This window comes from Lygodium microphyllum, chromosome 19, assembly GCF_053477565.2.
Source record: "Lygodium microphyllum isolate KBCC chromosome 19, Lygodium_microphyllum_v1.1.10, whole genome shotgun sequence".
In the NCBI taxonomy this organism is placed as follows: Eukaryota; Viridiplantae; Streptophyta; class Polypodiopsida; order Schizaeales; family Lygodiaceae; genus Lygodium; species Lygodium microphyllum.
This window is the reverse complement of record NC_141153.1, coordinates 110,398,171-110,420,870: the sequence shown is the minus strand read 5'-3', so window position 1 is coordinate 110,420,870 and position 22,700 is coordinate 110,398,171. Positions and strand designations below refer to the sequence as shown.

Here is a 22,700-nt window from a genome sequence, read left to right as displayed (position 1 = left end):
ATAAATTAAAGAGAAGAAAGAAAATGTTAGAATATACCTTAAAAGGAGCTCAAAGACTTGCATGATAGAAGCAAAATATTTTTGTGTGAAAACTTGGCCTTTGTGCATAACAGGGTACTGATTGGCAACTTAAGATCTCTTAAGCAGGAGTGAGATGTACAAGCACTGATTTTTCAACCTGCACCATCAAGCATAATATAGAGAAATATAAAAAGGGATGTACGTTAAAGCATATTTACAATAACCAGAGTGGCTTACAAAGTTTAAGAGGTTCACCTTTGCAGCATGCATCTTGCTTTTGCAGCTTGGTGATCCCCTCTCGTTAAGCTTGACAAGGGATCAAAGATGAGAACTGTTGTTATGTAACATGTTATTTTGTAACCATCACCATTGGTACTAAATATAAATAGCAAGGCATACAGTAATGCTTCCAGAAACAGCAGTCTTTATAAAAAGTGTGTTGCTTACGTCTTGTTTGTCTTCAGCTGTTTTTTCTAATGTAAGGTTTCGTCTTATATAAAGGATATATGTTTGAAATGTGAGCAGATATTTGGAAAGGATCAAGAGAGACAATGATGGAGAATATACAAATGAAACTCTGGGACATTTTCTCAAGTCACATGGTTATTCAGAGAAGTTTATTACTTGCTATTTGGTGAGCATATCGAACTCAAAAACTTCAATCTAACTTTTACAAACAAGCTTTCTAATCCTACTCTTTGCTTAGATCCCAATGTGCGCTTCTATATGGTCTTGCTCTTCACAAGATGTCCTGGGGTTTTCTGCTGTTGCAATTTTGAAATTTTGCCAAAATCATCATCTTCTACAGGTTCTACTACCGCTCTCTCAGAAATTGTTAAAATTTTTCCTTTCCTGCATTTGATGCTGATTGGATCTAAGAGTACGTTATACTTACTAATATATGTTATAAAGCTTGGTTGCTTTCAAAAATATTTTCTAAGAATCAGAATAGCATCAGAAGAATAAGCTGTAATGGATCTTGGACTGTGAGAATTGAAATGGCATAGATTCTCAACTCTCACAAAAATTTATTCTCTCCAGACAGCTCCAGAAAGCAAACGATATTTCTGATCCATAGAACATGAAATACCTTTTGGCAAACATATAGACCTTTAGGCTTTCTCTTTCAGACATCATGATAATTTTTATTTGATGTGGCACTATGCAGCCCCAGGCCCATTAAAGAAGCAATGCTTACAGACATAGATACTAAATGTAAGGACAAAGTTAGTGGGTATTTGACACACTAGCTAGTCTCAGTATTGTACAAGGAAATCTGATGCCCATGCAGACAAGCATGACATATGCTAATGAAGCCATGCTTGTATAGGAGTTAAGGTTGGCATCTTCGTTTCCTTTCCCAATGTGAGATGAATATATCAAAAGGGGGCCTGTACTGCTATACATGGGTCCATTCTTGGATCCCAGATGATAATTTATATTCAAAGACTTGCATCAGTGCTATGCAATAGATGCCCCTTAGTTTGAACTCAGCTGTACAGAATGCATGATGACATGCTCACATGCATGTAGGCTTCATAAAATATACTTGTCTGGATATAATTACATTTTTATATCATGGTTCATGCATGTAAGCAAGAAGATGGCGCCCCCATCATATCTCTACTCGAGCTGCTTCTATGCAAGCTGATACTCTCATATCAACAGCTAAATATAGCCCTTATGCAGTTGTAACGTGTCATACATAGTTTTTCTGCTCAATGCAGAGTAGATCATGAGCATAGTATACCAAAATGGAGTTTCACGCAGCCTGAAACAAAATGGCTTCTGCCCAAAACAGAAATGCCAAAACTCCATTTCAGTATGTCCATCCTGAGGCAGCACAGCTTAGAACATTTATTCTCCTCATTTTCTCTTCTACCTGACCGCTTCCACATTCTGCTCCACTCCATCTTGATTCTACTATCATGTTGTCTTGGACTTGCCACTCAGCATCATGATTCATTTAGTTGTTTTGAGTTTTGACATTAGTATTTGGGTTGTGGGATCTATAATTTCTCTATTATGTATGATGTACTCATCATGGTTTTGAAAGTTTTCTAATGTCTATGCAGATTGCAGCCCTATTACTCGCTCAATGCTCATTGTTTGTCATTCAATTTATGTTCATTAATCTTGTAATAATCATGTATGATGTAAGTTGTAACATGTTCAAGCTTCATGATTGTGTGACCTGAAGGCTTGATGTGTTGTGTGAAATTCAAGTGAATGCAGTTGTGGGCATTGATATATATTAGTACCCGTGTATGGAATCAATGCTAAAATCCAAAACTCCTCCCCCCATTTTCAAAACTGGTCCTCTGGTCGAAAATCTGTTTTTTGCTGTTTCCGTTTCCCCTATTTCTGAAACTCCCCCATACTATGGCCACTAGTAAGTTTATAATCAGGTCTGCTTCTAATGCAAGCTGGTGATCATATATAACAGCTAGCGAAACATAACCCTTGATTGCAGTTGCAACCTCCAATACACAGTTCTTTTTGGGGAAATGCAGGCTACATAAAAATCTTAAGCATACTTGACTATATTAGCTTGGAAGCCCCATGGACATAAAAGTCTAGAGCTTCTAACTTTTTGGAGCTTTCTTACCAAACAAATGATCTACTGACTTGGTTCCAGAAATTCCTTGTACTTTTTTGAATGCATGCATTCATTTAAATGGTTGAACTTATTCCCTGAGGTTGTCATGCCCAGATATTTGGACGTCCACAATGGCTGACAGTGAAAGGCCGTTCTCAAAACTATGTGAAAAAAGTGAGTAAAAAATGTACCAGCAAGCAATTTTTGAAGCCAATGCTTCTTTTCCTTTCGATAACAGTCTTGTAGGCTGTAAGGTCAAATACCTCTACTTATAACATTCATGTGATTCTAGCAGATTGTGGAAGCTCTTGAAGAAAGTGGTTGTGAAATTCGGAAAAGCTGCACAGTAACACAAGTATCCACATCAGAACAAGGTTCAAACTTGAGTATATTTTCAAAGTTGTTCAACAAGCCTGCATTTAAAATATGTGCTTCATCTGCAATTTTTTCCAAGTATAGAGTTGTGCTTCATCAGTATCATGCAACATATAGTTCTATAATGTATTTGAAGGGATAAAACAATCTTGCCATTTTTTTTGTTCCAACAGGTGTACAAGTATTGGACCAAAAGGGCAACATTGATATTTTTAATAGGTGCATCATTGGAGCACATGCTCCTGATGCATTGAAAATTCTAGGGGATATGGCCACAGATGATGAATGCCGCATCTTGGGTGCTTACCAATATACCTACAGGTCCTTCATTATGATATTTTAACACAGAGAATTGCATCTCTGTACTGAATGATAAAAAATTTGTGGCAACTTCAAAAGATGCACATCCACTAACATAAAGTTTCTGTTGAATATTCTGCCAGTGATATATATTTGCACCGGGATGTGAATTTTATGCCCAAAAAGACTGCAGCATGGTGTGCATGGAATTTTCTTGGACGCAAAGATGGTAGGGTTTGCGTAACCTATTGGCTTAACACACTTCAGGTAGGTAACTGCTTGTAAAGATTTTTTAGTTATCACAAACTGTCCACACCTGAAGAAGCATTTATCATAAACTGTCCACACCTGAAGAAGCATTTATCATTCTTTCATTACTCATAGATCAAATACTGTTCCTTGAAGGAATAAAATAGAGTTCAGCCATTGACTTCACAAAGTGAATATTGACATGTATAGAATCTTGGTGACACTGGCAAACCAGTCTTGGTGACGCTGAATCCCTCTAACCCTCCAAGGGATGCCACACTGACATGGTGTACCAGTCATCCAATACCATCACCAGCTGCAGTTGCAGCATCTAAGCAGCTTGATATCATACAAGGGAAACGAGGCATTTGGTTTTGCGGAGCATATCAAGGTAACAAAGAGGAGACAAAGTAAAAAGGGAATAATTCAATTTCATACATTTTCTTCTCTTTAGGTTCAGATGCAAGTATTTTCTTACTCCATTGTTTCCATTTGAAGTGGCTTTAACTTAATTTTCTGTCTTAGAAAAGGGAGGATACCCAATTTAGTTCGTGAATGCTCTCGAATGTGTCTTGTGAGATGATGTTCAACTAAACATCTATGAACTGCACATCTTTCTTGATCACATAATTGATTTACTAATGCAAAGTCCAATATGGCCTTAAGTTTTTGGGTGAAAAGTGGTAACCTATGGTCTTGTATCAGTAGACAATCACCCAGTTAGGCCATTAGAAGGTTTTAGATTGTGACTAATCATTGATATTTCTAGGTGAACACACATTGATAGTGCTAGGTGAACACATCCCAAATCTAGCAAACATGGTTTGAGAATAGGGAAAGCTTGTGTAAAAGAGTATGATGAAATGCATGAACCGCCCAAAAAGAAACAGTCCACTAGTAGAGTGCCTAGTGTTGGAATCACCAACCCCATGTGAATTGCTATAAGCCTGTAAGTGCAAGTCTCCCCCATAGGAAATAATAAAGCATATGATTGAGTACCTTGCAAATATCTGAAGATCCACATGATAGCTTGCCAATGTACTGTCCATGGGTTGTGCATAAACTTGCTTACCTAAGATATTGCAAACTATGTGTTGGGATGTGTGTTGTAAAGATAAATAAGACACTAGCTATAAATTGCAACATTAGAAATCTCTTCACCATCATGCATGGATAGCTTGAGCCCTAGCTCCATAGGAGTGCATATAGGTTTGCAATCTTACATATTAAACCCATGCAAAAGCTTAAACACATATTGCAATTGCGACATGAGGATGCCATGTTGATTTTGGGTGAATTGAATCCCCAAATAATAGTGTAAACAACGCATATCTAATATAGCAAAAGCATGTTTCAATTTATCCTTGAAATCTGCAATTTTATGCTCTTCCAACAAGCAGCATATCATCTACATATAGGATGATAAGCAACATGTTCCCCCCCTTCATTCTTAATGTAGAGAGTGGGTGCAATTGGAATATCTGTGAAACCAATGTTGGCCAAATAAGCATCAATCTTAGCATACCATGCACGAGGATCTTATTTTAAGCCATAAAAAGCTTTATGCAGTTGCAAACCATGTGCTCTTTACCTTTCACTATAAACTCTGGAGGTTGTTACACATAAACATTCTCATGTTGGTCACCACTCAAGAACGCCGTCTTGATGTCCAATTGATATACCTTCCAACCATAGTTTGCAATCATTGCAATAATACACCTAATTGTACTCACATGGGATGTAGGAGCAAATGTCTTCTCATAAGCAATGCCCTTCTTCTGTGCATAGCCCTTGGCTACTCAACGTGACTTGTACACCTGTCTATAGTACCATCAACCTTGCATTTCAATTTATAGACCCATTTGGTTCCAATGGCTTTCTTGCCCAGTGGCAACTCAACAAGATCCCATATATGATTGGTGGCAATAGAATCCAATTCTTCTTGCATGGTCTATATCCAATGTACATCCTATTGGGCTTCTTCCAAAGGAAGTAGGCTCATCATCATCTAAGAGTGAACTCATAAATGCATATTCATTACAAGAATCATCTACTTCTGAAAAATCAGCCAAATGAGCCCCCCTACATGATATGTTGCATGTCTAGCAACCCTTCTAGTATGTTGAGGCAAGGGAGCATCCATTTTATTCTCCTGAAGAGTCTGTAATAGCCATCTTGGGACAATTTTTGTTGCATTTATAGCAGCCCTTTCTTGCTGTACTGTTCCATTGTTGGAGGCAAAGCCTCATCAAATCCTTGCTATCCAAGAGTATGTGATGCAGCAAGAGCTTGTTGTGATAAATCTGTTTAGCCACTTTGAGCATGTGTGGACCCCAAATAAAGACTTCTGAAAAATTAGCCAAATGGGACCCCCTACATGATATGTCCCCCTACATGATATGTTTCATGTCTAGCAGCCCTTCTAGTACGTTGAGGCAAGGGAGCATTCATTTTATTCTCCTAAAGAGTCTATAATAGCCATCTTGGGACAATTTTTGTTGCATTTACAGCAGCTCTTTCTTGCTGTACTGTATGTTCCATTGTTGGAGGCAAAGCCTCATCAAATCCTTGCTGTCCAAGAGCATGTGATGCAGCAACAGCTTGCTGTGATAAATCTGTCTGGCTACTTTGAGCATGTGTGGACCCCAAAGAAAGTGGTAAGAGGCCTTCAAATACATCACTCGAGTCATAGGTGGTTGGCATTTCAAACTGATCGTGTGAAAAGATTGCAAATTTTCAGCAGAGATGTACAAAACACTTTTTGTATGGATCATACAATCGATAGCCTTTGCTTTCCAAACTACAGCCAGTAAAAATGCATTTTATGGCCTTGTCATTGAGCTTGTCACGAAGCTCCTTTGGTACATGTACATAAGCTATGCATCCAAACACTGGAAAGTAATCAACCTTTGGTTTCTTTCCATGCCAAGCCTCAAAAGGTGTGATAGTCTTTAGTGCCTTTGTTGGTGCATGATTTAACACGTGATTTGTGTACTAAAGTCCCTCTAACCAAAACTAATGTGCCAACCCTTTGCGCTTACACATACATCTGGTCATCTCCATGAGTATGCGATTCTTTCTTTCAGCCACTCCATTTTGTTGAGGGGTCATCCTCACTGCGGCTTCATGTATAATGCCATGCTCAAGCAAAAATGTCTAAAATGCACGAGACATATATACCTACCTCCCCTCCCCCAAACCCCCCCCCCCCCCTTTCCGTGCATAGAGTCTATACCTTTAGACTTGTTTTTGCTTCCAATTTTGCAACCAAGTGTTTGAAGTGCATAAATACGTCTAATTTTGCCTTCAAACCATACGCCCCAATGTGCATAGAGTAGTCATTGATAAACATAACAAAATACAAATGACCATCAAGTGCTCTAGTCCACATAGGACCACACACATCAGAGTGTGTGAGTTGCAATTTTGAAACAAGATGCAGCACACCATCTTTCTTAAAAGAAAATTTATGCATTTTCCCAAGGATGCAACCCTCACAAGCATGGAGAGGTGGAGTATGGAGTATCCAAAGTATCTACCATCTAACACCTGTGAAGAGTCATGAATGATGAGACTGCCAAAGCTCATGTGACCATAGCAAGCATGCCAAATCTTCGTATTCTGCTTAGTGGTCGTAAGAGTGCTAGCTGCCAGAGCATCATGAAAGTTCCTCTTATATGCATCTAATAAAAATCCTTATACAAGGTACGTGACAATTGAAGAGCGTAGTCAAGCAGCTTCTATGTCTTTGACAATGCACTTGTCATCCTAAAAAATGAGTTGAAATCCATGCTTATTAAAAGTTGAAATGGACAATAAATTCTTTGTGATACCAGGCACAAATGAAACATCTAGAAGCTTGAAATCTTTTGCACAGTGATCAGCATTGAACCAATGCCACAAACATCATAACTTTTGTTATTAGCACATGTAACACGCTTCCCTACAAGGGATGAATGCAATGATGTGAACAAACTCAACCATGGATGTGTCATAACTGCATGTCAAGAATGCATAGTTCTCCTCTACAAAATTGACTAAAGCATGTTTCCTAGACAACCAAAGCGAAGTCCTCCTCCTCCTCCTCCTTCCTTGGCCAACCTTTTTCTACATTCATCAATGTAATGTACTAGTTTCTTAAAGTAGTGACATTTTCCCTTTTTCTTTGTCTTCTCTATGTCATGGGCAGCCTTATTAGATTGCTCTCCCATATCAGCCTTAGGCTGATTTTTTACATATTGTTTGGCTTTTCCCTTGCCTTTAAATTTAGATAGCATGGCTACATTTTTGAACGCATACCAACATTTCTCCAAGTTTGTTCCTCTTGTAATAAGAGACCTTGTAACTCCACAAAAGTAAAAAGGCTAATGCTCCCTTCCTTCCCCCTTGTGCCCCCCCCACCCAAAAAAAAAGATAAATTCAAGAAGATGTGGAGTTCAAAACTCCTGCTCGTCACGTCGCCTGCTACACTGCCCCCGACTGTTTCCTCACTCCCACCCCTACCCGTCGCCATCGCCTGTGGCTCCCCCTCCCCCTCTTGTGGACCCTCCTATGGCCCGTCGCCCCCGCCCCCGCCCCCGACTGTTTCCTCACGCTCGCCCCTACCCGTCGCCATCGCCTGTGGCCCTTCTAGCAGGATTCTTTGGTTTGGAAAACCAAATGACACTTTCATTAGAGCTAGAACTATGATTTAGTGTTATATATGTATTGTATCCAATGATGCCTTTTTCTTTAGCCTTGCTATGTATAGCATACAAGATATCTTGATTGTAAATTGCTTGGAAAGATTTCAAGGAAAACCAAGCTGGGAGTCTTTTGGATTTCTGTGATGGAGGTTGAGTTAAACTTTGAGGAGGAATAAGAAATGAGCTAGATGTGAAATTTTTCTATTAAAAAAAAGAAATCAATAAGATGCTCTATATTAGTAAACTGTTAGCTAACTAGACACTCACTAATATAATAAATAGACCTACTTTGCCAATTTGTAGTAATATCTTGTTGTTGATGATAATTACCTGAAAAAAAAATGCTAAAGGAAGCTCCGACTATTTTTGTATCTTGGATACGAAAAGATGCAGGTTATGTCTAGATGACATCCAATGTATGATTTTCAGAGAAAGTGAAAGTGAACTCCACGAGCTTTCTACAATGAAGGCACTATAGCCCGCTAGTGGTCTTGTGGAGCTCTTCATCTGTATAGATAGAGAGTTCAGTATAGAGTTTCTTCATGGTTAGTACTAGAGACCTTGGTTGAATCCTTGGCTACTTTTGCTTTTCTTTGAAAGGTCTAGGCATAGCATAATTGTCAATAGAAATTTTTTTAATTGATGCAAGACTTAGAGGCAATATTTCATTCCTTTGAGTAATGCTAATATCCATGTCTCACTGCTTAAGTAGTTGGAGCTCACATTAGTTGATAGTTTGCTAGGTTAATCTTTCGGTAATAGTATTTGTCTACATGATAATATTTTGTTCTTTACCTTTAGGAGCTAATAAAAGTTTTTCAAAGACACTAGGTAAAGAAAAATTGGCTAGACGAAGAACAACTCTATATTAAATAGCTAAATACTAATTTTAAGACTTCATCTTGAGAGCTTGAAGTGTAAAGATCTCGAAAAAGCATAGGACATCTAGTGATATGAGAAAGTTAGGACGGAAAATCATGTATATTGACCCATTGGATAGAGTAGACATAATAGTATCTACAAGCATGCTTTCTAGTATTTTATATCCAGTATCTAGAACGACAGTTAAAGTAGTAACAGATAGACCTTTACAAAATAAAGGGACTAAAGCTATAGAAACATAGTCTAGATGCATATAGTTATAACCTTTGGATTTGTCTTTTGGACAAATTCAGCACGTTTTTCAAAAAGCTTAAGAAAATAGTTGTCTATCTGATTATAAAAGAGAGTGAAATTATCATTCTCCTCAACGTATAGAGATTCAAAAAATTTACCAATTGATATGACTATTCTTTAGTACAATATAGAAATTTCTTTTTCTACTAAGTTTCCTAGAGCTCCTCCAACTTCTTGGACATTGACTCAAACGATGGACAAGAACTATATCATATGTTTGCTAAGCTTCCTAAAGTTTCTTCTTCAACATCTTGGACATTGTTCCCAGACAATGAACAAGAGTCATGGCATAAAGCAAATAAAAATTAGGAGTTTCCTGAAGCCAGACACAAGCAACCAAATATTGTTAAGAAATATCATCTCAAGCTAGAGAATTATATCATAAAAAAGTAAGAATATTTTAATATACCTCTCATTGTTTCTTTTCTAGATGAACCGATCTTGGATCAAATGTGATATAAGGTTAAAAAAAGACGAGGCCATTGGAAAGATCATTATCTCTTTGGCGAGATAATTGCTAAAAGATTTAATTCTATCAACGTCGTGAAGAGATTTATTAAGGTGTAGGATCAAAGGTCATATGAGGTTAAAAAAAGATGAGACCGTTGAAAAGATTATTATCTCTATGGCGAGATAATTGCTAAAAGATTTAATCCCATCAACGTCGTGAAGTTTAGGAAGATCTAAAAGGTCTATGCTAATATGGATGATACTCATGACTAAACTTAGATTCACCATATTGATTAGAAGCATTGCTAAGAGAGGGAAGAGGAAGACGCTGTCTACGACATATTAGGAGAAGATCTTAGTTCTCATTCTTCTCGTGAAGTAATTGATCTTAATTTCCCAACATTACCTCATTAAATATTATACAACCAAGAGTTTATTTTTCTTAAGTTTCGTAGTAATGATTGGATTGAAGAAATCAAAAGAGATACTCAATCTTCGACACAATTAGTTGCAGGGTAAGATCTTGATTGGATTAAGGCATAAGAAGATGAACCTATCATTCCTATTAATAGTTCGACACAGTTAAATGAAAAGTAAAATCATGCTTGGATCAATGTATGGAAAAAAGAATCTATCATTCCTACCACTAATCCTTGGTCTCAATATACCACTGCTACAAAATTCCTTGAACAATGGTATGAGAAAAATCTACCCTCTCTCAGTATGATGAAAGACATTCCGTGAACGAATCTTTTGTCATACCAAAAGACAAAAAGAAATGTCACGTGGCATCTCTATATTATCATCCAAAGTAGAAAGAAAAAAAGATTATATCTCTCTGCCATCCATAGCAGAAGAAGGTATATCTCTATCCCCTAAGTTTTTGGATGCAGAAGAAGATATATCTCTATCTCAAGAATCTTTTTTAAAATTGGTCAATGAAAAAGAGTTACCTGAACAGATGGAAAAAAAGGATCTAAACCACCAAAAGAGTTTGAATCTCTTGATTTCACCAATAGATTTCAGTTTAAATCTCCTATTTTGGAAGGAAAAAAAGAACTCTTCTCTCAAAGCCCTCCTAGAGGATGCTCTAAATAAAATACTCTACATGATGAATTCTTCTTATCAAAAGAAAAAAGGCAAGGCAAAGAGCTAGTAGGATTAAACAAGGACGTTTCTCCAAAAGGCAAAGAGCTAGTATAATGAAGCAAGAACATTTCTCCAAAAGATCAATGGTCTCCTACTGACTCAAGAATTAATGTTCATAATGAAGTATGAAAGCACAACTATCCATAACCTAGCATCGAGATCTCAAAGCCTACCAAACTAGTTAACTATGTACCAAGGACCGAAGACTATATTGAAGCAACTTTGGATTCTCTTTACAAAAACGAACCGATCTTTGAAGGCCAAACCAAAAAACAATCGAAGAAAATGAATCACAATGCAAATATCAAAATTAGATGGTGAGATCCTATCCCATCCCTACTTTCCTTTTTTAGATTCATTAGATCTAGTTTGAGTTAGAAAACCTACTCTAAGAGAGAATGCTGAGGGTTTTTGTTATGGGTTTTGGTTATAAGGATTGGACAAAAGAGTAATTATCAACCTCCATAGAGCTCCCAATGATTTCAAATTGAAAAAAAACATATATGTCAAAATGATGATTCTGGTAGAGATCTCGAATATTGTCAAGAAATATGTTCTTGACTATACTCCATATCATCCTCACAGAATGGGATGGCGTATTCATAACAAATTGGACTATGATCCACCAAGATCTATAGAGTTTTAACATTTTGTCTCCCAGTATGAAAGTTGAAATATTGATGACGATGAGGATCATATTGAAGTCTTTGACTACGCCGACTCCTTTGTATTATGACATTGGGATCATATTATCTAGATACTGTATGTCTTTCATTTGAAGATGGACATACTCTATCATAATTGTTTTATTCTCCAAATGATGCACATGTTTCTTTAGAAGATAAACTTCATCTATGTTTCAAGAAAGAGAGAGTTTACTATTTTGGCCACCACCGCACTACTTGGAGATATGCAGTAATCACATAGTGCTCCTCTCTCTGAATTGTCTATATGAGAAGGTTCTCGGTACCTCCTTAGGTGCTATCCTTGATTTAGGTATTAGTGGTAATCTCAAAAGATGGAAATCTTTGAAGAAAATATATAAAGATGATGATCCAAGTATTCTCTTTCTTCTGATCCTTGAACAAACTAATGACAGAAGGAGCCCCACAAAAGACACAACCTGTAAATTTATAAAGCATCTTCACAACAATAGTGATAAGCAACTTATATTAATAATTGCATAATAGGATGTCTTGTTTTTTGCATCAAAGCCATCCTACAAAAGCTCTATAAAGATTCAATCTATACTTGGATTCCTATCTTATTACCCTAGCCAAGGATCTATAAAAATCTATCCTATACAAAATGCCTCTCCTTCAAAAGGAATACTACCACCCAGCCAAAAGAGGAACTGGGATGTCTCTCTAGTGTAGTCATTCTTAATTTATTCTACAAAATTGAGAATGAAAATAATGCTTACTCTCTCTCCTAAAATCCAATTCTACAAGATACATCCTTCACAGTCAAAGATCTCTTTTCATCAAAAGGAAGTGAAAGTGCTTGCAAAAACCTACACAAAAGCAAGTTATGTTTTGTCATTGCTATATATTCTATCAAAATGACTCTTCAAAGTTTCACAACAGGTGATCCTCCAAAGAATTGAATGTCGAGTCAGTAGAATGAAACTCATTCCAATCCTACAAGTGCACCACTGTCTGTATCCCCTAATAGAAAATACCAAGCATGAAAAAGACAATCACAACCAAAGGATTCAGAATGCTTATCCATACTATTTTGTGAGATTAACAAAATCAGTACTTGAAATAGCTTGACAAATATGCACCTCAACTACAAAGGTGATTTTCGACAAAACCAAAAGTAAATATCACTACTACTTGGAAAAAATCTAAAGGTCATCACAAATAAAAAAGAGAGAACCTTGAAAATATAAAATACAAAGATTGTTATATCACACTTACAAAAGCCTCTATCACAAATAAAAAAGAGAGCCTTCAAGATATAAAATACAAAGACTGCTATATGGCACCTATAAAAAGTCCTTGGAACAAAAAAAGCATGACCAAATGTGAGAGATTCACAAAACATCCAAATAGTCACCCAATATACAAAATGCACATTCACATTTAAACCCTCTCAATTGTATGCTTGCAACTCAAAAGGAGGTGAATTCATATAAAATACTTATATTTCTTTTATTCAATAGATATAAGTGTCTAACAATGCAAAGAAGAGAAGAATATAAAAACACTTCTTTTACAATGGGTAAAATAATGGTGGGTGAAATAATGGATGAAGAAAAAAAAATCTTTATAATGAGTGAAAGGATGGATGAAAGAAATGATGAATGAAGAGACAATGGGTAAAATGATGGATCAAGTAAAGAAAAATACAAAAAGATTTCTTTTGAAAGATACCATGCCATCCTTGTATTTAAAAGCAAGGATAAAAATTAAAAAACTTTTTCAACCACCAAAAGAAAAAAAATGTATAAAAAATAAATAAATACAAGATGATATCTGGATATCCCATGTAAAGCTCGTTTTTATTCCAAAAGAAAACGAATAAGCAAAAAAAGACACATGGTAGAAAATCAAAAGGACATACAAATATCTCTCCTTTTTAAAATCTTATAAATAATTAAAAAGATTTTGAGATATCACTTTTTCACATGAAGAGCATGTTACTCTTCCACCTTTTCATATGAGAAAACCTCTTCCAGAATGTTTCTTCTTTATTGTAAAATACTCATACATTATATTGTAAAAAATACTTCCTTGGATCAATGAAAGAGAGCTCTCTTCTCCTTGAGGAAAGAGTTTTTTTAGTAGTATTTGAAGTTCATTTCATAGTTTGGCTTGGAGTTCTTTGAATAAGCTCTCTCAACAAAGCCCTCACACCTTGTTTGCCAAGCTTTCCTTGTGTATACCCTTCTCTCCTTGAGCTTTAACCTTAAGTCTCTCTATTCCCTATCGTACTCCAAAGCATACCTTAACCTTGCTTCTCCACCATTTTCTTCCACGTTTCCTTCTCCCTTAAGCTTCATATTTTCTTACTCTCAAAGTAACCCTTCTCTACCATGCCCCCCCCCCCCTCCCCGGATGCGCTGCCTTGGTCCGCGACATTGGTTCAGTCCGCGAGGTCCAACCCTCCTCCCCCCCCCAACTGCCAAAAACAACAGCTCGCGAGTTGCTTGCCAGTTCACCATATGCGTCCATGAAGGGGGTCATATACATGGTCCCTTGGTACAGTGGCTTTAGTCTGAAGGCATTTGCACTCCACAACAGGTTTCTTCGGCACTCAGTCACCCTCCTTTTCCTCGGCCTGGCGATAGAGTATCGCCAGTTGGTGGAAGACTTTGGATAGCTCTTCGGCACTATCCTTCCCGTGTCCTTCGCAGATGCAGTGACAGCTACAGGAGTCCCAAAGGTATGGGTGGTAGTGAAAGAGGTCAAGAATATCCCACAGTTCCTAGAGATTGAGGCGGGCAGGCACTCCTTTAGGCAGCAGGTCATTGTGATGGAGCAGCCAGGGTAGTTCCTGCGCTGCCACGACTTTGGGCATCAAGCAGCAGTTTGCACTTGTTTCAGAGCCAAGGTGGCTTCGCCGACAGGCCTGCAGGTGGACGCTAACGACTTCACACGGGTCTAGAGACGACAGAGAGGGGGCGGCAGGGGAGGCGCACCCAGCGTCTCAGACCCAACCTCGGTAGCAGGGAGTAGGTGGGCGAGCGATGCCCCCTCGGTAGAGCACTCCACACCCCCCCTTGCCCGCCCCACCCGGCACGACCGCAGCCCCCCACATCCACCACCTGCACCTTAGACTACCTCTCCTGAGTTTCCACAACCCCCACCCCCACCCCCACCCCCAACACACACACACACACCTGCCATGTACCTCCATCCATCCCACCATTCCTCAATCATCCTCCCCCCCACCACCCTCCCTACCGAGCATCCCTCCTGATCCGCACCTGGTTCAAGTGATCCCCCCAAGATCCACCCCCCCTCCTTCCACAAGAGGTGATGAGTCACACATGCCTACATCCTCCTCGTACCAGCATTCTTCCCCTTCCCATACAGCTACCAGCTCATCCACCCCTGCCGCCTGTCACACTTTCCCGAGACAGACACACCTGTTGCCACAGGAGTTTTTCCGCTGTGGCCCATGGTCCTACTTGAGAGTTGCGGAGCGCAGAGAGTTCCCACTACCTTTAGAGGTGGGGATCCTTGTGGTTCGTAAGTCAAGGAGGGGCAAGGTACATCTACTAGCACCACCGGATGGACCAAACTACACCTTTTTTCTTCAGTCCTCTCACTCAGGGGAGTGGACGATGACATAGATAGAGAAAGAGTTGAAAAGTCACGTGGCAGACCACACCTCCCAGTGGATGGGAGAAGAAGGACTAGCATTGTTTGCACAACAGTGGCCTCGTTGCATGATGGATATTAACTAGTGGGCTGGTGCCGAGGTCCCTCACTTGAGCATTATGTTTCGAGCCCCTCCATAGTGGAGAGCTTCAAGGGATGTGATCAAGTGGCCCTTGGCATAGGCGGCCCGTTTCTACCAACGCAAAAGTACCACCTGGAACATCTCTCACCCCTATGGTCCGTCTGAGGGCCACCATGGGGGATTGGAGTTCGCCGTCTAGACCGACGGCAAAGCGTACTTGCATGCCTCATAGCTTCATCTCTTTATCAACGGCTTCCAGACCGAACAGATGCCTATTCGGTCAGTCACAGATTTCCCCATGAGCTTACACCTTGCATAGTGGAATGTGAATAGCCTCTCCTACAATGGGGCACGTGGTTCCAGGAAGTTGATTGTTCGGCAGGAGCTGCAGCCTGCCCTTGCCGGACGGATTGACATCTTACTTCTACAAGAGCACAAGATCACCCCCACCCAGGCCTAGTGGGTAGGGAAGGTACTCCTAGGCAGCTCGCACACTTACTGGGAGCACGCCATAGGTGCCCACGGTAGAAGTGGAGGCATATGCACCTCTATTGGTCTGAGTCTTACTGCTTGTGTTCGAGACCACGGGACGATAGTGGCAGGGAGGGTGCTATGGATCAGATTGGATTTTGGGGACTCGTGCCTTGGAGTCCTTAATATCTATGCCCCTACAGAGGTTAGGACACGCAACAGGTTCTAGGTGGAGATCGCGGAAGAACTCCCAGAGGTGGACTCCTAGATTGTTGGAGGAGACTTCAACAACCTGGAGGCTTTGGAGGACCAGCAAGGTAGAGGGAGAAACTACTAGGGTATGGCCGGGGAGGAGTAGGAGGCATGGGAGGTGTTTCTACTGGCAGTAGGAGCACGCGATGCCTAGAGAGACCCTACCTTCCACAGGAGGGAGAGGTCGCTGGACTTCTCCTGGGGATATAGGCAGCTAGGTGGAGTCCTGCTGGAGCAGTTGGACAGGTTTTATGTGGGAGAGTGGGGAGGCTCTCGGGGAGACCAGATTGGTGGGCAATTGGCGGGCACCACATTGTCCGATCATTGCCCGGTTCAACTGATACTAGATCCCAGAGCATCTGCCATAGATACACGATCTTGTCGGATCCCTGACTCGATCTACAGGAGGGAGGAGGTGACGAGACAGATAGAGCAGATTTGGACCAGAGAGTGGGGTAGGAGCTAGATCGCAGAGGAGGTTGCAGAGACCCTAGCTGAGTCGAGCAGAATCTACCAAGAGGAAGGCACCAGGGGATCCCACTCTCCATGCACAAGAGCTGCACGCGCGAGCAGTCATTGCTGGCCTAGAGGACAGGCGCTCACAGTTCTCTTTCCACACCTTAGGAGCTTTCTGGGTGCGGAAGGGGGATACAATTTGTAGGGAGTTTTCCAAGTGCACCAGCCTCGCACCTCAGAAGAGCAGACACGCAGCCTTCGAGATCAGTATGGGAGGACCCGTTCTAGCCTAGACAAGGTAATGGAGATTGCCACCAACTACTACAGACGCCTCTTCCAGCAGGGGAGAGCCTCAGCTAGAGGACAGTGATGTAGACAACAGGTCTGGGATAACATCTCCTCCCTCGTCATAGAGGAGATGGGACGCTCCCTCCTAGCCCCCTTCACTGAGAAGGAACTAGAGGAGGCTTTCCATACATAGGACGGACAGAAATGCCCGGGAGAGGATGGCCTCTCTAAAGCTTTCTTCACTACCTTTTGGGAGCAGTAAAGGACCCCCTATTGATGGCCTTTCAAGAGAATTTCACTTCAGGAAAGATGCCACGTAGTCTTTCGGCAGGCCTTATTAGTCTTCTCCCCAAAGGGAGAGACCGGTTGGAGCTTTCCCAGTCGAGACCCACCTTATTGTCAGTGGCCTATAAGGCGCTGGCAAAGATCATTGGTAGGCGACTACGCCCTGTGCTTCCAGACATCATCCATGGCACACAGATAGACTTTGTCTAGGATAGGAGCATCCTAGACAATGTATTCACCTTCTTTGAGGCGACAGAGTGGACCGAGCACAGTGGGCAGAGACTGGCTGTCCTACTCTTGGATTTCGAGAAAGCTTATGATAGGGTGGATTGGGATTTCCTAGAGGGCACCATGGTGAGGTTGGGTTTCCCCCAGTCTTGGATTTGCGGGGTCTCCGCACTTTACAGATCGGCCATTAGCAGGGTTCTCATAGGTGGTAGGCGAGGGGAGGATTTTCGGCTGGAGAGATCGGTCCGACAGGGCTGCCCCCTAGCCCCGTACCTGTTCCTTCTCTTTGCAAAGGTGATGTCTCACTTCCTTAGGTCACGTGTGAGCGGATTACGTGGCCTCCAACTTCCAGTGAGAGAGGAGACCGAGTTGTTAGACTCAGAGTATGTAGATGATACAACACTCTACATAGAGGAAGGCGAGTTGATGCTAGAGAGAGTGAGGCTGGCTCTTGAGGTGTTCTGTTCTGCAACAGGAGCATAAATCAACTGGCGAAAGTCAGTTGGTTTCCTCACAGACCTGGACTCTAGCACGGAGTGGGGCGTCCACCTGGGATTTAGATGGGTGAGCAGAGGGCAAACCGTCTGGTATCTAGGGTTCCAGGTGAGACTCGACATCACTCCCGCCCAACAGTTTCTTCCAGTTCTCGATTCTTTTCGAAGGAAGCTGACCTACAGTAGCACAACTCGCCTCTCACAAGCCGGCCGAGCCCTAGTGGTTAACCAAGTCCTCCTAGCGACGGCCTGGTACATCACCTCGTGTTGGTGCTTCTCCTCATCTTGCCTAATGCAGCTTCCCCGCCTAGTGTGGAATTCCTTTCAAGTCAGATGGCTCCAGGGATTCCAGGGCTAAGGTGGCGTGGGCGACCATCATACGATATCGGTCAGAGAGAGGGCTTGGGATCATAGACCCAGAGTATGGCCCTCTTGGGCAATCTAGTTGTCCGTAGCCTCACAATGGGAGGGCAAACCTGGAAGGTCCTATTGCAGGAGCGTCTTCAGGACTATAGACCGAGACTTGGCGGTGAGTGCAAGCCGTCCCTGAGATGGATCTTCACGTCAGCCCAGATCACCCCCCCCAGATCACCCTTCCTACGCAGCTTGCTCCGCGTGTGGCAAGGCCTCGGTAAGGCCCTAATCCAGAGCCCCCTAGGCTGCCAGGAGGAGATAGACCGTCAGCCGATGATCTGGAACCCCCAGGTCAGGGACCGGGAAGGGGCACAGATTGGTGAGCACCCCCACATCCAGTGGGCTGGTTGGGAGGCTAGCCCGGCTCGTACCATCAGAACATGGCGGGAGGTGTACAAGATGACGGATGAGGTGTTCTGCAGCAAGTATCATGCCAGCAAGGATTGGAGCTGAGGAAAAGGGAGATAGACGCAGCAATACCTCAGGAGTGGCTTGCTCCTCCCATACGAGAGTGGATAGAGCCCTCGGAGGTATGGGCCGCTAGGTTTTCACAAGCAGGCATCCCCCTACAGGTGGCAGGAAGAGTGGGTGGCGCTCCACTTTGGACCTTTTTCACCGTGCAGGAGGGGGGGCGTCTGCTCTTGACAGAGAACAGCACGATGAGGGGATAGCTATCCTTTCATGGAAGAGGATCCGGGTGATTGGCCTTCAGGGGAAGACATGGCGGCTGGACCCTTTGGTCTTTTGGTAGGGGCTGAGGAAGTGGCGCCTCTGGATTTGGGAAGGAAGGCCACTTTATGAGCTGGAGTGGGATTCGGGAGAGTGGCTTTGGCCAGCCACTGTAGTCGCCAAGAAGCCACCGAGATTCCTGGAGTACACCGCCAGGATTGGTAGACACGTACTTATGCAGGAGGATATGGATTGGGCGCCGTCACGCAGCAGATGCTGGGTGGAGCACAGCATCACGGAGCCGTTCCGACGGACCTTTTGGTGCCACCTATGGGACAGTTGGAGGCCGAGGAGGGTATCATATTTTTTATGGCTGGTGGCACATGGAGGCTTGGTGGTGGGAAGCTGGCTTGCCCAGATGCAGGAGAGAGTTTGTAAGCGCTGCATACAGTAGTCTATGGAAACCCCAAAGCACTGCCTTTGGTTGTGTGAGGCGGCACAGCTCGTGTGGAGAGGAGTATGCCGCATTCTTCGCCGCATAGCACCCAACCTTGGATATATCTCTTGGGGAGCTTTCTGCTGGCAGGTGGTCAGCCAGGGCCGTCACCTTCTGTATGAGGCCGGGATGCAGGATACGATATTCATTATCGAGGCAGGGTCGTGTGCAATGGTCGGTTTAGAGGCTCTACCCATCCGCCAGGTACTAGAGCCCACATCAGACTACTCTGAGGTATGGGAGATCATTGGGAGTCTTACTGGTTGGCACATCTAAAAGGCGCGGTGTCAGGTGGCTTTCGGCGGAGACAAACTTTCAGTACAAGCGACCTTAGCAGAGCTCTGAACCTCCATTATCCACTCCCTTCGAGGCTAATGGAATCAGGTGCAAGGTGAGTCCAAGGCTCGTCAGGAGCTCCGATGTCATTTCATGCGCACTTGGGGCGGCCAGGACCTGTTCTTCGTGATGCAGGCAGGCAGCCCCAGATGGCGATACACCCCCCCCCTCCATGGCTTCTTGCCCCCATCCCCCCCAGACCGCCTTGAGAGGCTTGCATATATGATGTATTTGTGACTTTCATCAGCTCCAACTTGTCTGTTGAGCATGAGCACTCCATTGTAATCAGTTTTTTTGAGTAATATAATCAGCCACATTTTACTTGCAAAAAAAAAACCCTACTATACCATACTCCTTAAGCTTCATACTATCTTGCTTCCACCATATCCCTTCTCTGCCATTCTCTACCAAAGCTTCCACTCTACCTGATTCAACTTTTACTTTCCATTGATAGCTTAAACCTATACTTCCACCATAAACTATATCTTCATCTATCCTTCAAATTCTATGAACTATCCTTCTTAATCTTTCCATTTAGCTTCTCCATAACCAAGTCTACTTTAGCCTTACTCTCTTTCCATCTAGCCTTTTCATAACCTAGTCTAATTTAGCCTTACCCTTGTTAGCATCCACCATACCACCTCATCCACCATCCACCTACTCTATATGTACCCTTCTCTATTTTGTATTAGAAGCTTACAATACATATACTTTGTCTCCTATTATTAGCAATCAGTATCTTGTCTGGTTTTTCTTTTCCGTGTGCTTACTTTGAAACAATTAATGTCTTGATTGGTTATGCTTTCTTCATCAGTATCGTGTCTGTGTGTGCTCACTCTGAAATTGGTATCAGAGCCAATAGTGTTCAAGTTCTAGGATATGTTCTCTCTTGTAATTTGAGATTCTCAAAGGTCATTATTGCCGTGTTTGCTGTTGGCCGTGGTGATGTTGATGTTTTGGCCCAAGTCCTTGTCTTCTCTTATAATCTGAGACCTCCCACTTCCTATACTATGGCTCTTGCTCATGCTCTTTCAAAGAAGTATCAGTCCCTCACATACAACACCCTTTCAATTAATGAAGCTAAACCAACAACAAAATCACAACTTTCTGCCATTAAGTTAACAGAGATCTACGAAGAAAAGTTTCGCCTTTTCGAAGCTAATTTACTGAAGTTTTGAATTTCTAGGACTGGACAGAGAATATCAAGAATAAAAAGTGAATGTGTCTAAGTAAATCTTCGGCACTATGGATTCTAGTCAGAGCTGGAGACTCTAGCAAAGAAGATGGGCTAGCACAGGAGGTGGCTGTGTGGAGGCTGGCCACATGCGTAACACAAGAGCTAACTGGCGGGGCAGGGGGTACATGTGGCAATGTCTGGGACAATGTGCAAAGGACTAGACATTGGCAGAGTTGTGCACAGCAACTTGAAGGCGGTGCACACTGGGGCAGTAGGCAAAGAATAGGGCAGTTGTAGTGGACTGCAGGCAAAGCAAGTACTATGGAGAGCTAGTGGCAATGCATATCTGAATACTGGCGGTATAAGAACCTGGATGGTGATGATTGCTTGGACAATAACTACACAATATAGAACAGCCCCTCTTTCTCTTCCTCATGGCCTAAGCTAGTAGCTGCAAGACCTCGAGCAGAGCGGCACCAGTTGATGGTGACTGAGTGGAACCTGTGCGTGTATGACTCTAATACCAAATGTTGGAAACTAAACCACCTATGGAGGAGAAAGAAATAAGAGAGTGAGAGTAAACAATGTGAGGTGAAACAATAGTCGAATTACTGAATTGAAAGTGATAAGATAAAAGTACAATCTTAGGTCTAAGGTAGACCAAGCCCCTAACTAAACTAAAGTTAGCTAACTCTAGAACTGACTCTAAATGTGGTGACACGACTTATTAGCTTAAGAATTGGCAAACTCTAACAAATCAGTCCCTGCATGTAGCCCAAAGCATCAGTGAGGGCATTGGATCAGGGTGGAAAATGATGACAGCACGTTGAGATTTCTTCCTCAAAGATACGCTGCTGAAGATAGTGACAGTGACAGCAATGGTGACCAGCAGTCCTGGGCACAGACGGAGAATAATGCTTCAATTTGAGATTATCTACAAAAGACAGAAGAGAGAGTGGCCTGCCTCTACTAAGTGCCTGCAAAAAATGATGATGATTGGTCGATTTCTGCTTGGCCAGCTGCATTTAATGCAATCAGACTGGCAGATAATCTGTGAAAAATGATGATGTGGCAAGTCTGAGGTTGATCAAAGCCATTTGAAGCACAAGCTGCAGAACCTTTGGCAGGACATGAAAAATGGCTGCTAACACTGACTGAGAAAAGAAATGCACATAAAACTCAATGGAAAACATGGCCAGAATGTCTCCATTAGACTTTCAGCGAGCTCACAACCAATAGATGACCAGAGAGTGACATAATATAATGGTAGGTTAACACCCCCTCTTAAAGCTTGGCAGTGTCTGAAGACCTAACTACCTCATGTGATGAAACAGGGAAGCCTTGGGCAAAAGCCTTGTGAAGAGATCTGCTGCATTATCCTTTGTGGGACAGCAAGGCACGTCTAATGGGTAGCATCGGTTAGGCATTTTGTGGTTGCCACAAGCTTGGACTCAAGGTCCATGGAGTAAGAAATAGGCTGATACTTGAGCATACCAAACTCTGAAAGAAGCTTAAAGATATACCCATGCTGGGAGATAAAAATTCCATGTGCCATCTGATGGATCTCTAGACCAAGGAAGAAGTGAAGGATCCCAAGGTTTGTCATGTCGAAATCTTGACGCAAGATCTTACGAGTCCAATCAATCTCATATGGTCACTCCCTGTGATAATCAAATCAACCATAGTCACCCACAACTTTGGAATAAAGGTTGGGGTC

General features: G+C 42.1%; 1 protein-coding gene across 7 annotated transcripts in view; it reads left to right on the top strand.

Moving 5' to 3' along the window:
• LOC148020266 (uncharacterized) overlaps window positions 1–22,700 on the top strand; it is a 119,896-nt gene that overhangs the window by 30,461 nt on the left and 66,735 nt on the right. For all 7 annotated transcript variants that reach the window (XR_015694944.1, XR_015694945.1, XM_087700600.1 and 4 more), the window contains 7 exons: window positions 547–655; window positions 728–829; window positions 2,735–2,794; window positions 2,916–2,994; window positions 3,169–3,316; window positions 3,439–3,562; window positions 3,755–3,935. Coding sequence is in view for 5 of the 7 variants with exons in the window: in XM_087700600.1 (XP_087556726.1) it covers window positions 547–655; window positions 728–829; window positions 2,735–2,794; window positions 2,916–2,994; window positions 3,169–3,316; window positions 3,439–3,562; window positions 3,755–3,935 (803 nt within the window). In the remaining 2 variants the exon portion in view is untranslated. The remainder of the gene's footprint in view (window positions 1–546; window positions 656–727; window positions 830–2,734; window positions 2,795–2,915; window positions 2,995–3,168; window positions 3,317–3,438; window positions 3,563–3,754; window positions 3,936–22,700) is intronic.